This window comes from Globicephala melas, chromosome 2 (assembly GCF_963455315.2).
Source record: "Globicephala melas chromosome 2, mGloMel1.2, whole genome shotgun sequence".
Classification (NCBI taxonomy): domain Eukaryota; kingdom Metazoa; phylum Chordata; class Mammalia; order Artiodactyla; family Delphinidae; genus Globicephala; species Globicephala melas.
This window is the reverse complement of record NC_083315.2, coordinates 62,305,159-62,318,713: the sequence shown is the minus strand read 5'-3', so window position 1 is coordinate 62,318,713 and position 13,555 is coordinate 62,305,159. Positions and strand designations below refer to the sequence as shown.

Sequence of the window (13,555 nt, the reverse complement as noted above, 5' to 3'; positions counted from 1 at the left end):
AGACCGATTCAACAGGGGAGAGAATAGTCTTTTCAACGAATGGTGCAGGGACAACTAGACATCCACGTGCAAAAGAATTAAGTTGGATCCCTATCTCACACCATGTACAAAAAATAACTCAAAAGTGTGAGAGCTAAGACTCTTAGAAGAAATCATATGTGTAAATCTTTGTTTGATTAGGCAATGGTCTCCTAAGCTATGACACCAAAAGCACAAGAAACAGAAGAAAAAATAGATAAATCGAACTTCATCAAAATTAGAAGATTTTGTGCTGCTAATGATATTGAGAAGGTGAAAAGGAAACTCATAGAATGAGAGAAAATATTTGTAAATCATACATCTGATAAGGGACTAGTATCTAGAATATATGAAAAACTCTTATGACCTTGCAGATGTCATGCTAAGTGAAAAAAGTCAGTCACAAAAATATAAATGCTGTATGACTCCGCCTATGTGAAGTACCTAGAGTAGTCAGATTCATAGAAACAGAAAGTAGAATGGTGGTTGCCAGGGGCTGGAGGAGGGGGGCGGAATGGAGAGTTATTTAACGGGTATAGAGTTTCAGTTTTGCAAGGTGAAAAAGTTCTGGAGATTGGTTGCACAACAATATGAATACGTATATTTAACATTACTGAACTGTACAAATGAACTTAGAAATGGTTACGATGGTAAATTTTATGTTATGTGTTTTTCTTAACCACAATTAAAATCTTTTTAAAGAACTCAACACTGAAAAATAAAAAGACAAATAATCCAACTAAAAATGGGCAAATGTTTAAATAAACATCTTTCCAAAGAAGATATCAGATGACCAATAAGTACACAAAAAGATGCTCAACATCATTAGTCATCAGGGAAATACAAATCAAAACCACAATGTGATACCACTTCACACCCCCGAGAGACTGTAATTCGTATCAGGTGCTGGTGAGGCTAAGGAGAATCTGGAGCCCTCACACATTGCTGGTGGGATTGTAAATTGGTGCAACTGCTTTGGAAAACAGTTTGGTGGTTACTCAAATGGTTAAACGTTTACTATATGATGCAGCAATTCTACTCCTAGGTACATATACCCAAGAAAACTGAAAATATATGTGCACACAAAATCTTGTACAAGAATGCTCATAGCAAAGGGAACCCTCCTACACTGTTGATGGGAATGTAAACTGGTACAGCCACTATGGAAAACAGTATGGAGGTTCCTCAGAAAACTAAAAATAGAATTCCCATATGATCCAGCAATCCCACTCCTGGGCATATATTCAGACAAAACTACAATTCAAAAAGACACATGCGCCCCTATGTTCATAGCAGCACTATTTATAATAGCCAAGACATGGAAACAAGCTAAATGTCCAACAGATGAATGGGTAAAGATGTGGTACATATACACAATGGAATATTACTCAGCCATAAAAAAGAATGAAATAATACCACTTGCAGTAACGTGGATGGACCTAGAGATTATCATACTATGTGAAATCAGAAGTAGAAAGACAGGTACCGTATGATATCACTCATATGTGCAGTCTAAAATATGACACAAATGAACTTCTCTGTGAGACAGACTCACAGACATAGAGAATAGACCTGTGATTGCTAAGGGGAAAGGGGGTGGAGGAGGGATGGATTGGGAGTTTGGGATTAGCAGGTGCAAACTATTATATATAGAATGGATAAACAACAAGGTCCTACTGTAGAGCACAGGGAACTATATTCAATATCCTGTGACAAAACATAATGGAAAAGAATATTAAAAAGAATGTATATGTATGTATAACTGAACCACTTTGCTGTACAGCAGAAATTAACACAACATTGTAAATCAACTATACTTCAGTTTTTTAAAGTTTTTAAAAAAAGGAATGCTCATAGAATTATGATATTTATTACCATAATAGCCAAAAAATGGAAACAACCCAAATACCCAACTGATGAATGGATAAACAAAATGTGGTATACCCATACAGTGGAACATAATTCAGCCATACAAAGGAATGAAGTACTGATACATATTACAACATGAATGGACCTGAAAAACATTATGCTAAATGAAAAGCCAGTTACAAAAGACCACATATCGTATGATTCCACGTACAGGAAATGTCCAGAATTGGCAAATCCAGAGACAGAAAGTAGATTAGTAGTTGCCAGGGGTTGGAGGGAAGGGGAAATGGGAAGTGACTAATGCACATAGAGTTTCTTTTGGAGGTGATGAAACTGTTCCAGAATTAGACAGTGATGATGGTTGCACAACTTTGTGAATACAGTAAAAGCCACTGAACGGCACACTTTAAAAGGATGAATTTTATGGTGTGTGAATTATATCTCCACTAGGAGGATGGGGAAGAGGGAGGGGAAGGAGAGTAGCCTGGGACCTCAAGAATTACAGCACTTAAAGACTGTGTGGGGCTTCCCTGGTGGCACAGTGGTTGAGAGTCCGCCTGCCGATGCAGGGGACATGGGTTCGTGCCCCGGTCCGGGAGAATCCCACATGCCGCGGAGCGGCTGGGCCCGTGAGCCATGGCCACTGGGCCTGCGCGTCCGGAGCCTGTGCTCCGCAACGGGAGAGGCCACAGCAGTGAGAGGCCCGCGTACCGCAAAAAAAAAAAAAAAAAAAAACGAACAACCAGGTGTATAGGTTGTCATGGAAGCCGAAAGAGTACTTCAAAAAGGAGGAATGGGAAAGCAGTGAAGTTTGCTGAGAGGCCAAACAGCGGGAGGACTGGAAGGCAGTCTAAGTAACTTTAGCAACAAGGAGGGGATCTGCAGCCTTAGCCAGGACCGTTTTGGTGCCCTACTGGGGGTCTGAATCCAGACTCGGGTGCTAAAGGCCTGCCCCTCCTTTCTCTCTCCCACGCTGCTGACTGCATCCCAGGGACGGACTGTGAGGAGAGGCGTCTGAGCACAAGTGAGGATGCTGCCGAGCACAGCCGGCAGCCCAGGACACCGGCCAGCTCAGCGCCCCACCAACCTCGGATCCTGCCTTCCTCCCAGTGAAAGACCACGGAGATTCTGGGGGATGGGACTGTACCTCCCTCTCCTGATTCCCTGGGCGGGGTGTCCACAGTCGGGGAGGGAGTGGGTGCTGCCCTTGCCCGCAGCTTCCCCGCCTGGTCCAGCCTTCCCCAGCCATCCTCACCTGACGCTCCTCACCCCTGGCGCATCTCTGCCGCAGCCCGCGAACCACAAGTCCATTTTCTGCGCCAGCCCTTGGAAGGGCTGGAGAGCCCAGCGCCACCCGGCGCCGAGAGCGCAGCCACACCCAGAATTCCAGCACCGCAGGGCCCCGCGCCAGCCCGCCCGGCCCTGCCCTGCCCACCCCTTGGCGGGGGCCGATGCGTCTGTAAGCGGAAGAGCAAAAGCTTGCGTAGACTGGAGGGCTATTGGAAAAACAGCAACCATGCCGACACCTCTGCTCCCTGGAAAGGGAGCCCGCACCCCTTCCGGGACCCAAACCTGGTATTGGCCCGGATTTGGGACGTCCCAGGAGGGTCCAGCTCCGCGCCCTGCCACAGGCTTCTGCTACCGGGCTCTCCCAAGCCGTGCTCGTCTAAGGGTTCGGATTCCCGGGTGATGACCTACTCTTAAAGAGCTTACTGGGTCCTGGTACCTCTCCCTCCAGGGAGAACCCCAGATTGTCCAACTGGTGGAAACCCCCTAGGAATGCCTGCTCTCGCCACTGTTATTCAACATTGTTCTGGAAGTTCTAGCCATTGCACAAAAGCACGAAAAAGAAATCCAAGGTTCATACGTTATTGGGGCTGGCCAAATTGTTGGTTCGGGTTTCCTACCGTCCTACCAAAAACCCGAACTTTTTGGCCACCCCAATAAAAAGCAATGATTATTGTTTGAAAGATGGTAACATAAACTAACTAGGGGATACGTCATCAACTGGAAAAATCATAAGAAAGTGGCCCAGATATTCTTATATTTGGGCCATGGGCTAGGCAGAGCTGTGATAAGGATAGACACACAATACACTCTCATGGAGTTAATTGTTATTCTAGTGGTTACAAGATCAATATAAAAATCAATAGTTTCTCAGTAGACCTGCAATAAACAGTTATAAAATATATTTGGGGAAATGATTCTATTCATATGGCAATACATATAAGTTACCCAAGAATAAACTCTTAAAATGTAGAGCAATTTATGAGAAGAAAATCACAGACATTTTTTAAATGACACGAAAGAAGCCTTGAATAAATGGAGAGATAAACTCTGCTCCTGAGTGGGAAGATTGAAAGTTCTAAAGAAGCGAATTTATCCCAAATGTCATGCAAGGGCTTTGCCCTACCAGATGTCAGAATAAACTACAAAGCTGGAGCAATTAAAATACTTACTAGTTTAGGAAAAGATGAATAGATCAATAGAATATAAGGGGAGTTTAGAAGATGATCTATGGGCATCTGAGAATTTAGTATATAAGAAAGAAGCTGTTTCAAATAAGTAAGGAAAGAACAGATTGACCAATAAATGTTCTTGGGGCAACTGGCTACCTCACACCATTCACAAAAATAAATCCCAGGTAGATTAAACATCCAAATATTTTCTAAGCCAATAAAAAACTAAAATAAAATAGAAGAGAATATTAACATACCGAGAAAGGTCTTCCTAAGCAAGATATAAAACCTAGAACACATAAAAGATTTAATTGCATAAAAATTAAAAACCTTTGTACATCAAAATTCAAACTGGCAGGGGGCTTCCCTGGTGGTCCAGTGGTTAAGACTCTGCACTTCCACTGCAGGGACATGGGTTCCATCCCTGGTCAGGGAACTAAGATCCCACATACCACAATGTGGTCAAAATAAATAAATTAATTAAAATTTAAAAGGTGATGTAAACAACAAAGGATTGGTGTTTTTAAATGATAATGACTCGTCCAAGTCAGAAAGAAAAAGGTAAACAATCTAATAGAAAAGTGGGTAAAGAATATGAACAGGTAAGTCACAAAAAAAGAAATATCTCTATTACCTATCTTACTGGTAAACACTAAAAAAATTATAGTGCTCAATATTACAGGATGTGGAAAATAAGCATTCTTATTTTCCATGATGAGACTTAAAACTTAGTTAACATTTCTAACATATATCAAATTATTTAAGAAATGTAAATCCTTTGATCCTACAACTCCATTTCATGGAACTTGGTATAAGGAAATAAATGGACAAGTAGGCAAAAATTTATATTCCTTTAGTTAACAAGTATGAAGGAAAAGGTGGAAATACCAAAATAATATTTTATCAATATAACAGAGTCCTATGCAATTGACTAAAAGACTAGAGTATAGCTGCATGTGCTAATATGGAAAAAAGTCCAAAATATGTTGTTTAGTGAAAAGTACATATAAGTAACCAAGATATAACCCATTTATAAAATTAAAAGTTCTATATCAAACAACAGTGATTATATCTCAGGGAAGAATTCATTCTCAATAGTTTCTGTTTTGTTTGAACTTATTATAACAGGGTGTAATACTTTTAAAATCAACAAAAATAATAAAGATATTTAAAAATAAAATAGAAGGGATATTTTTACTTATTAAATTTCAAAGGCTTAAAAGTTTAATAACATCTACTGTTGATCAACATGTTGCTGAATGGGCAGTCTCACACACCCCTGTGTGAGAGGGCAGTGTGTGAAAACGTACATACATTTGTATGTAGATACTCAACAGACCCACAAATTCCACTTCTAACAATTTATTCTTAGGAAATAATTGAACACAAATTTAAATGTATAAGAATGTGCACTGAAGTGTAGTTCACTACACTTGTAGAAGAGGAAAAAAACAATAAGGCATGAACAAATTATGGTTTATTCAAAGAATGAAAGGCTATGTAACTATTAAAATGATATTTATCATTATTTTTTAAAACTTATTCAAAATAAGTCTACCACAAAGGATAGCATTATAGAACATTGGAAAAAACATTATATAGAACAGCATGTATTATAAAATATATTGGGAAGGATGCTCACCAAAATTCTAACATTATTTTCCTCCTTGAGTTGGGATTGCAGGTGTTTCTTTTCTTCTTTATAATTTTCTGTAGTATACTTTGCCTAAATTTTATGATCACAATAAACTATTTTCATTTGGTGAGAGAATGAAAGAAAAGGAGAAAGACACAGAAAGAAAGAAACTTGTTCCAAAGGCACAGCAATGTTAACTAATAGACACTTCTTAAATTCCAAATTTCTAAAACATGCTTCTTACATGAAAACCCTCAGAATCCAACAGAAAAAGAAACCTTGATTTTAAAAATGAACTTTGCCAAATTCCCACATGTGATAAAACTGTACAAAACTAAACACACACACACACACACATACACACACACATGAATGCATGTGAAACTGGTGAAATCTGAATAAGGTCAAAGGGATTATATCAATGTCAATTTTCTGGTTGTGCTATTGTTGTGCAGGATATTACCACTGGGAAAAACTGGGGGAAATGTACACGAGATCTTTGTATTATTTCACACAATTGCATGTGAATCTACAATTATCTAAAGATTAAAAAGTTTATTTTTAAAAAATGAACTTTGCACCTTGAATAGTAAAAAAAGACCAAGCTTTTCTTACAGCTGGGTCTGAATCATCAGAGAGACCTGGTCTCAGATTCTCAAAACTGGAGGAACTGCAGGGAAACTCATTTTTGGTGAGCATCTACTGTGTACCAGGCCATCACACAGCCTGAGAATCTTTGAAGTAGGCCAGATGTGACTCTGTTTTATAGAGAAGAGAGGGAGGCTCAGAGCCAGTAGTAACTCAGCAGTAACTTGTGGAGCAAGGATTTGAATCCAGGTCTTTCTGAAAGCTCAGGCTCTTCCTATTATTATATCACAGTAACTACGTAACCGAGAATAACTTAAAAGCGGGGAATAAAACAACCTTACTCAGTGTTATCCATAACAAGGAACTTAGTGTAAGGAAGTAAATATTCAAGTGGGTGAAAAAAGGGTAAAGTTGCAATTAGGCACAAGACATTTCAAAACGTGCGCCTACATGTAACTGTGATCTATCAGGTATGTCACTGAAGTTCTGATTATTAGAAAGTTCTTTCCAACACCCAGATGGACCTCTCTCTATCTACTGATCCTTCACCAAAGAACAAACTTTTGACATCATGTTCCTTTCTTGATAAAACCAGATCTTCACTGCTGGTGTGACCAGTGCAGAGTCTCTGCAATGACTACTCCTAATCTCTCTTCTCCTGGATCTGATACTGCAAGACCCATTAGCTTTCCCATCTGCTGCTCTTACATGGGGCCAACTGGTTATTTCCAGTCCTCCCAAGTCTTCCTCCATCATTATGGACCCCAGTTGACAGTCTAATGGACCGTGGAATCCAGGCAAGGGTTGCAGGGAAGGTCTGTGAACTCCTGGAATTTGGGGCAAAACTGTTGTGTCTGAACAAAGGAACATGTCTCCGGAAAGAGAATATTTCACTTTCATTAGATTTTTTTTTTTTTTAAATGGGCATGACTGTAAGACTCTATTTGCAAAAACAGACAATGGGCAGGATTTGGCCTGCTGACCACAGTTTGCCAATTCCTGCGGGCTTCAATTCTCATTATGTAAAATAAAAGAGAGAGAGAGAGAGATTATTAAAAGAACTGCCAAGTATAGTTTAAAGTTTCTTCATGGATACATGTATGTGTATGGCTGAGTCACTCTGCTGTGCTATATTTTTAATATAGCCTATGACTCCCAAAATGATAGGAAATACAACTTTAATTTGATCAGCAATCAAATGGGTTTAAAAGATAAACTTCAAAACTGATGACTTTAAAAAAAATAAATACTCAGCTAGCAATGAACACCCCTGGTGCTTAGATTATGGTCATGCAATTTCCCAAAAGGGAACCAGTGTTCCTTAGAGAAATGGCTGATTCCAGATTTGGGGCAGGAAATACACAAATGGGCCTAAAATATCTAATCATACCAGAAAGCAAGGAAGCCATCAAAGACTGTGGTGGGGGCTTCCCTGGTGGCGCAGTGGTTGAGAGTCCGCCTGCCGATGCAGGGGACGTGGGTTCGTGTCCCGGTCCAGGAGGATCCCACATGCCGCGGAGCGGCTAGGCCCGTGAGCCATGGCCGCTGAGCCTGCGCGTCCGGAGCCTGTGCTCCGCAACGGGAGAGGCCACAACATTGAGAGGCCCCCGTACCGCAAAAAAAAAAAAAAAAAAAGACTGTGGTGATGGCACAAGTATTCAGGAGCCAACCTGAAGATAGAGCAAGATGGGACAATTTGAGCATCAATAAGAATAATGTCTACAGTGAGCTAAAACACATCAAATATGTTTAAATCCATGAGATCATAATAATACCAAAATGACTCATTGGTCACCTTTGGTGATTACTAGAGACCCATCTCATTATTTTGAAAACCTGTAAATAAAAGGAAAGAGCTGAGGATTTATTCTCCCTTTCTAGTATTGGGGTAACCAAATAGTTGAAGAAGGGACATTTCTCTTATAGAAATATTCAAGCTAATAAATAATGAAAGAGTGATAGAATTGGAGTAATACCATTTTGCAATCCCTAATGAAATAATGGGTTTACATGAAATAATCATCAATGGCTGTTAACATGCCCCAAAGAGAAATAACCAGACCTTATGTGTTTCCTCAAGTGTTCAGTACCTCCTGAATCTGATCAATGTCTAGATCCAGCTGCCAATCTATAGCAAATACAGGAGTCAGAGGAACATTTTTAAACAGCACCAGCAAACTGGGCAATGGTATAGGAAAAAAAAAAAAAAGATTTTTTCCGACAAATAAGTTGCAAGGAAAAAAGAAGAAATAGAAGGGGAATTTATACATTACAAGAGACTACTAGAGACACAGATATATAGATTCAATGTTTCAGCCAATTGTATAAAACTCATTTGGAGCCTTATAAAAGTTTTTAAAATGGCACAAAAACATTTACTAGATGATGTGGGAACTTTGCCGACTAGCTACCTGATGATTTTAAGAAGTTATTGTTATTTTTCAGGTGGGAAAATGGTATTGTAGTTATATTTTTAAAAGACCTTATCTTTTATAGGTACACACTGAAATAACTGTGGGTGAAATAATATATCTTAGATTTGCTTCAAAATAATCCAGGAGGGAGGGAGAAGGGAGGCCCATGACTTGATAATTGTTGAAGCTGGGTGATGGGCACATGCTGCTTATTATACTACTCTTCTTGTGTATGTGTTTGAAATTCTCCACAACGAAAAGATGTAACAATTAAATATATAAACATTTCCAACTTGTTTGGTAATCAAAGAAGCCCAGTATGAATATGAATATCGATTCTGAGGTATTGTCACTAGGTTATTTCAAAACAAAATTGTTGAATAGTCCTTCAAATTCAAAAATTATTTAAAATATAACATTTTGTGTGGCCCTGGTGATTATGGGCAAGTTTCAAATAATTTGATTAATGTTAACATAAATTAGAAATATTTAATTTTTTTTCTTTACACGAGGGAGTGAGAAAAACATTCTTACAACCAGTCACAGCTGTTTGCTCAGACATCCCACCCATGCTGCTGTTCTGACCCTAAGCCACCAACGATGACCCCAAGACACCAGTGAAATGAAATACCAGGATGATTTTGACAATTATTTAATATACCATGATGTGCCAGGTCAACACGTCAGAAGGAAAAGCAATTTGTATTTGATTTAAACTAATTCTTTATATGCTTTTTAGTCCATATTTTTTTGAGGGTGAAATAGATTAGGATAGCTTTATTACTTTGCCAGGCAAAGGGGGACACGGCAGGCTCCTGCCTCGAAAAACTATGTTTTCCCCTTTAGTTCATAGTTTTAAAAAATAGTCCCAGCCAAAACCAACGTCCTATTTAAAAATTAACAATGTGATTTTCTAGTGGTTTTAAACATCATCTGAGGAAACTCTGACTTAGGACAAGGACTTAAAGATCGGCTCAACCTCCACAGGTTATTAAAACACTCCAGTCCTAAATTATGACCAGGCATTTGTAAACTAATGAAAATGTGTAGTTGTCGTGGGGAGAAGGGAGACACCAGCCTGCCCCGCGGAGGCTTATATTCGTGGGAACAGTGCCTTCCTTCACGCTGTAGCTGGCAGGGACTCCCTGGGGAGGCAGGTACTTCTTAATTACAAAGGAAGCTCCGTTCCCGGGGGGCTTCTGCCCTCCCCCTCCTCCTTCCTTTCCTACGTTAGTAAACAGCAGGGGAATTAATCAAAGCTTCAAAGGTTGGTGATAACATGTGGTGACAGACTGGTGCCCTGTGGCCCAGGTGAATAGCAGCACAGTGGCCAAGATTGACTTCTTGCCAAACTTACCCTTGCATAAGAGATGGCTGCAGAATTGGGGGGAATTATTTTCACTTCTCAGGAAAGGAGAAAAGCAAATTATTTTCTGGTGTCCGGACTCAGACACTCGACACCAAAGTGGAATGCTGCATGGGTCTCGACTTCATGGGCTTTCCATAGGTAGTCATAGCAACGAAGTAATTATGTAAAGAGATAAAATACCTTCAGAAATCAAGGGGGAAACAGGCTAGTTAGCAGAGTCACTGAATGGCTGCATGGAGAAGGCCTTTAAGGAGCCTACAATCCAATCTCCTTACCTTATGACGGCAAAGCAGGCCCAGAGAGGGGACTTGTCCCAGGTCACAGCAAAATAGGAACTTCTTATGGGACAGGCTCTTTATGCTGGTCTGATAAGCATGGTATGTGGCATTCAAGGGCCAAAGCCACGACTTAACCAGGTTAAGGACTAGGGGGGCCCACCCAAGCACAGGCACGTGGAGGAGGTTCAGGGAGGCTGGCTGGCATAGCCCATCTTGAGTACTGCTGACCTCAGCCTCAGGGGGTCACCCTAGGTGGATGGGTTGGCACACAGATCCGTCTGGTCTGCACTAAGGCTTTGAAGACTCGCCTAAGCTCAGAAATTTCAAAGCAACCAGTAACAACAAGGCATGGATAGGACCTGGGCTGTCCCCTCTAGGCTATTCAGAAAATTCTCCCAAAGGCAAGTCAGGAAGGAGAACTTGGATTTGGCCCCAGCAGAAATGCTCCTGGAAACTCAGGAGCAGCTTCTGTCAGCTTCTGCGCTGACATGATGCGCTCTAGATCTGCCCATTTGCCCCAGAGATGTGCACTGCTTAACTGGGCTTGTCAAACCATAACCTCAGACCTGAGAGTGTCTGTCAGCATGGTCAGAGGACTGCGGAAGGAGCATACTGGCCCCCTCACTGCAGGATGGGAAGGACACCCTCTATGCCACCTCTCCCTGCAACCCCATAAGTCTTCGCTCTGAAAGGAACTGGACTTCAGAGCCAGTTAGGGGGTGTACACTGGGGCAAAGCCGTCACGGATTGTCAGGACATTCTCTCATTCCCTAGGAGCCTGATTCCTGCAAGGATGAGTGAGGCAAGCAAAGCAAATAAGGGCAAATGCCAGTGGGGTACGGCCTCACCAGCCTCTTTGAAGACAGGACAGAGGGAGCCCTTAAACATTCCACCAGGGGGCTTCCCTGGTGGTGCAGTAGTTGAGAATCTGCCTGCTAATGCAGGGGACACGGGTTCTAACCCTGGTCTGGGAGGATCCCACATGCCGTGGAGCAACTAGGCCCGTGAGCCACAACTACTGAGCCTGCGCGTCTGGAGCCTGTGCTCTAAAAAGAGAGGCCGCGATAGTGAGAGGCCCGCGCACCGCGATGAAGAGTGGCCCCCGCTTGCCACAGCTAGAGAAAGCCCTCGCACAGAAACGAAGACCCAACACAGCAAAAATAAATAAATAAAAAAACTCCTACCCCCAACATCTTCTTAAAAAAACAAACAAACAAACAAAAACATTCCGCCAGTTCCATGTACTTGTGTGGACTGGGCACTGAGCTCACACCACATTCACCCTATCTGCCCCAGTGCTAGTTGGCCAGCCTTCAGAGCTCAGGCTGTGGGCTTTGGGACTGGGGCAAGGGCAGGAACTTACAGCTTCATCCACTGGCTCTGTCTTCCACAAATAATCCTACCTGCAGGGCCCCAAGACTTCATGGGGCAGAGGCCACAATTCTTGGTGCCACCTGAAATATCACCTCCTGCCTGCCCTGCCTCCCTGCCCCTTGCCCAGCTGCAAGAACTTTCCTTCCTCCAAGGGTTACTGTGGAACAGATCTCGAGGCTGAGGGACTGGCCCCAGCCTGTCCGACGGCGAAGGGCCTGAGGGATGGGTGCGGCCGAGTCGTCCTGGGACAGCTCCACGCTGCCTCCCGGGCAACCGAGCGCCGCTACAGACCCGTTTGGAAGAGAGAGGCTGACCCTTTCGGGGGCCAGAAGGGAAGCGCCAGCCCTCGGGTGGGGGGCAGTCAGGACTGGGGGTCGATATGGCTGGGGAATGAATGAATGAATGCCCAGCGACGGCGGCGGAGGAGGGTGATGGACCACGAGAGGTATCCCGAGGTGGCGGGGGTGCCCTCCACCTCCCTGATACCGCCTGGATGCCCCTCATCCGACAGGTTTGAACCCCTCGCGCGAAGCGCCTACAGCCTGACATCCTGCCCCAGCGCGAACACCTCTTAGCCCGGGAAGCGCCAGGGCCCGCGCAGCGCAGCTCTGGAGTGAAGCCCGCATTCCGGAGGGCCAGGAAGCGCCTGCCCCGCGGGTAGAACGCGCCGAGGCGCAGCGGCCTCCGGGTCCCGCCGGGCAGCGTCCCTTCGAGTTGGCCCCTGGGCCCTGGAGCCCGGTCCGCGGGTCGCAGCCCCTTACCTGCCCGCCTGGGCGGCCTCGCCCGGGCTCAGAGCAGTCATCGCGGAGCCTCCAGCGAGCGCCGGGGACCGCGCCGCACGACCGAATGCCCACTCCCGACCGCCTCGGATGACACGCCCCCTACCGCCTATTGGCTGCTCGCACGGGACGGGCGCAGCCCATTGGTTGTTCCTCCCTCTCTCCAGATCTAGGGGGGGCCCCGAGCTCTGCTCGGATCCTATCCCGGAGGACGGCCTGGGTCTGCACGCTCTGCCCTTCCCAGCGAGGGCCTTGGGTGCCTGCTCCAGGTTCTCCCTCTTTAGCTATTTAGTCTCGGAGCCCGAAGCCCTTTGCAGAAACCCATCCCTCCCAAAACCTCCCAACGCTAAGCTCCAAGGCAGTTTCAATTTCTCTCCACACCAGAGAAGTGAGGACATGAGTAGGGAACACCAGTGCGAATTTTGAACAGCTCCGGAGCTGTAATGATTTCATGTGCTTTCCCGAGTTGGGGACTTTTCAGTGCCTCCCCAGGCAAAAATCTTTTGGAGGTGTCTGGAAAGGGACTGCAGACGGCCAGAAATCGAGTAGCAAAGCACAGGCAGAAGAGCTCAGTGTGACAATGAACCTGGCCTCTGGGCTCCTTCCCTCTTATCCCCACCAGGAAAGGCTTGGTCCTTCAGAGTGGTCAGGAGAGAGGAAAGGTGCAAGCCAGATTTAGTTCCATTCCCAACCCTCTCCCCCTTCCTTGACCCTGCTCTATCATGGAGAGAGGACATTGGAAAACAGAAGGGGAACAAAGGGAGCCCAGGG

General features: G+C 43.8%; 1 protein-coding gene across 1 annotated transcript in view; it reads right to left on the bottom strand.

The window, feature by feature from the left end:
- GRAMD2A (GRAM domain containing 2A) overlaps window positions 1-12,881 on the bottom strand; it is a 32,925-nt gene extending 20,044 nt beyond the window's left edge. Inside the window, 1 exon segment of the mRNA XM_070044882.1 lies at window positions 12,767-12,881. Coding sequence (XP_069900983.1) covers window positions 12,767-12,807 — 41 coding nt within the window. The 5' untranslated portion in view covers window positions 12,808-12,881.
- Window positions 12,882-13,555: the final 674 nt, after the last annotated feature.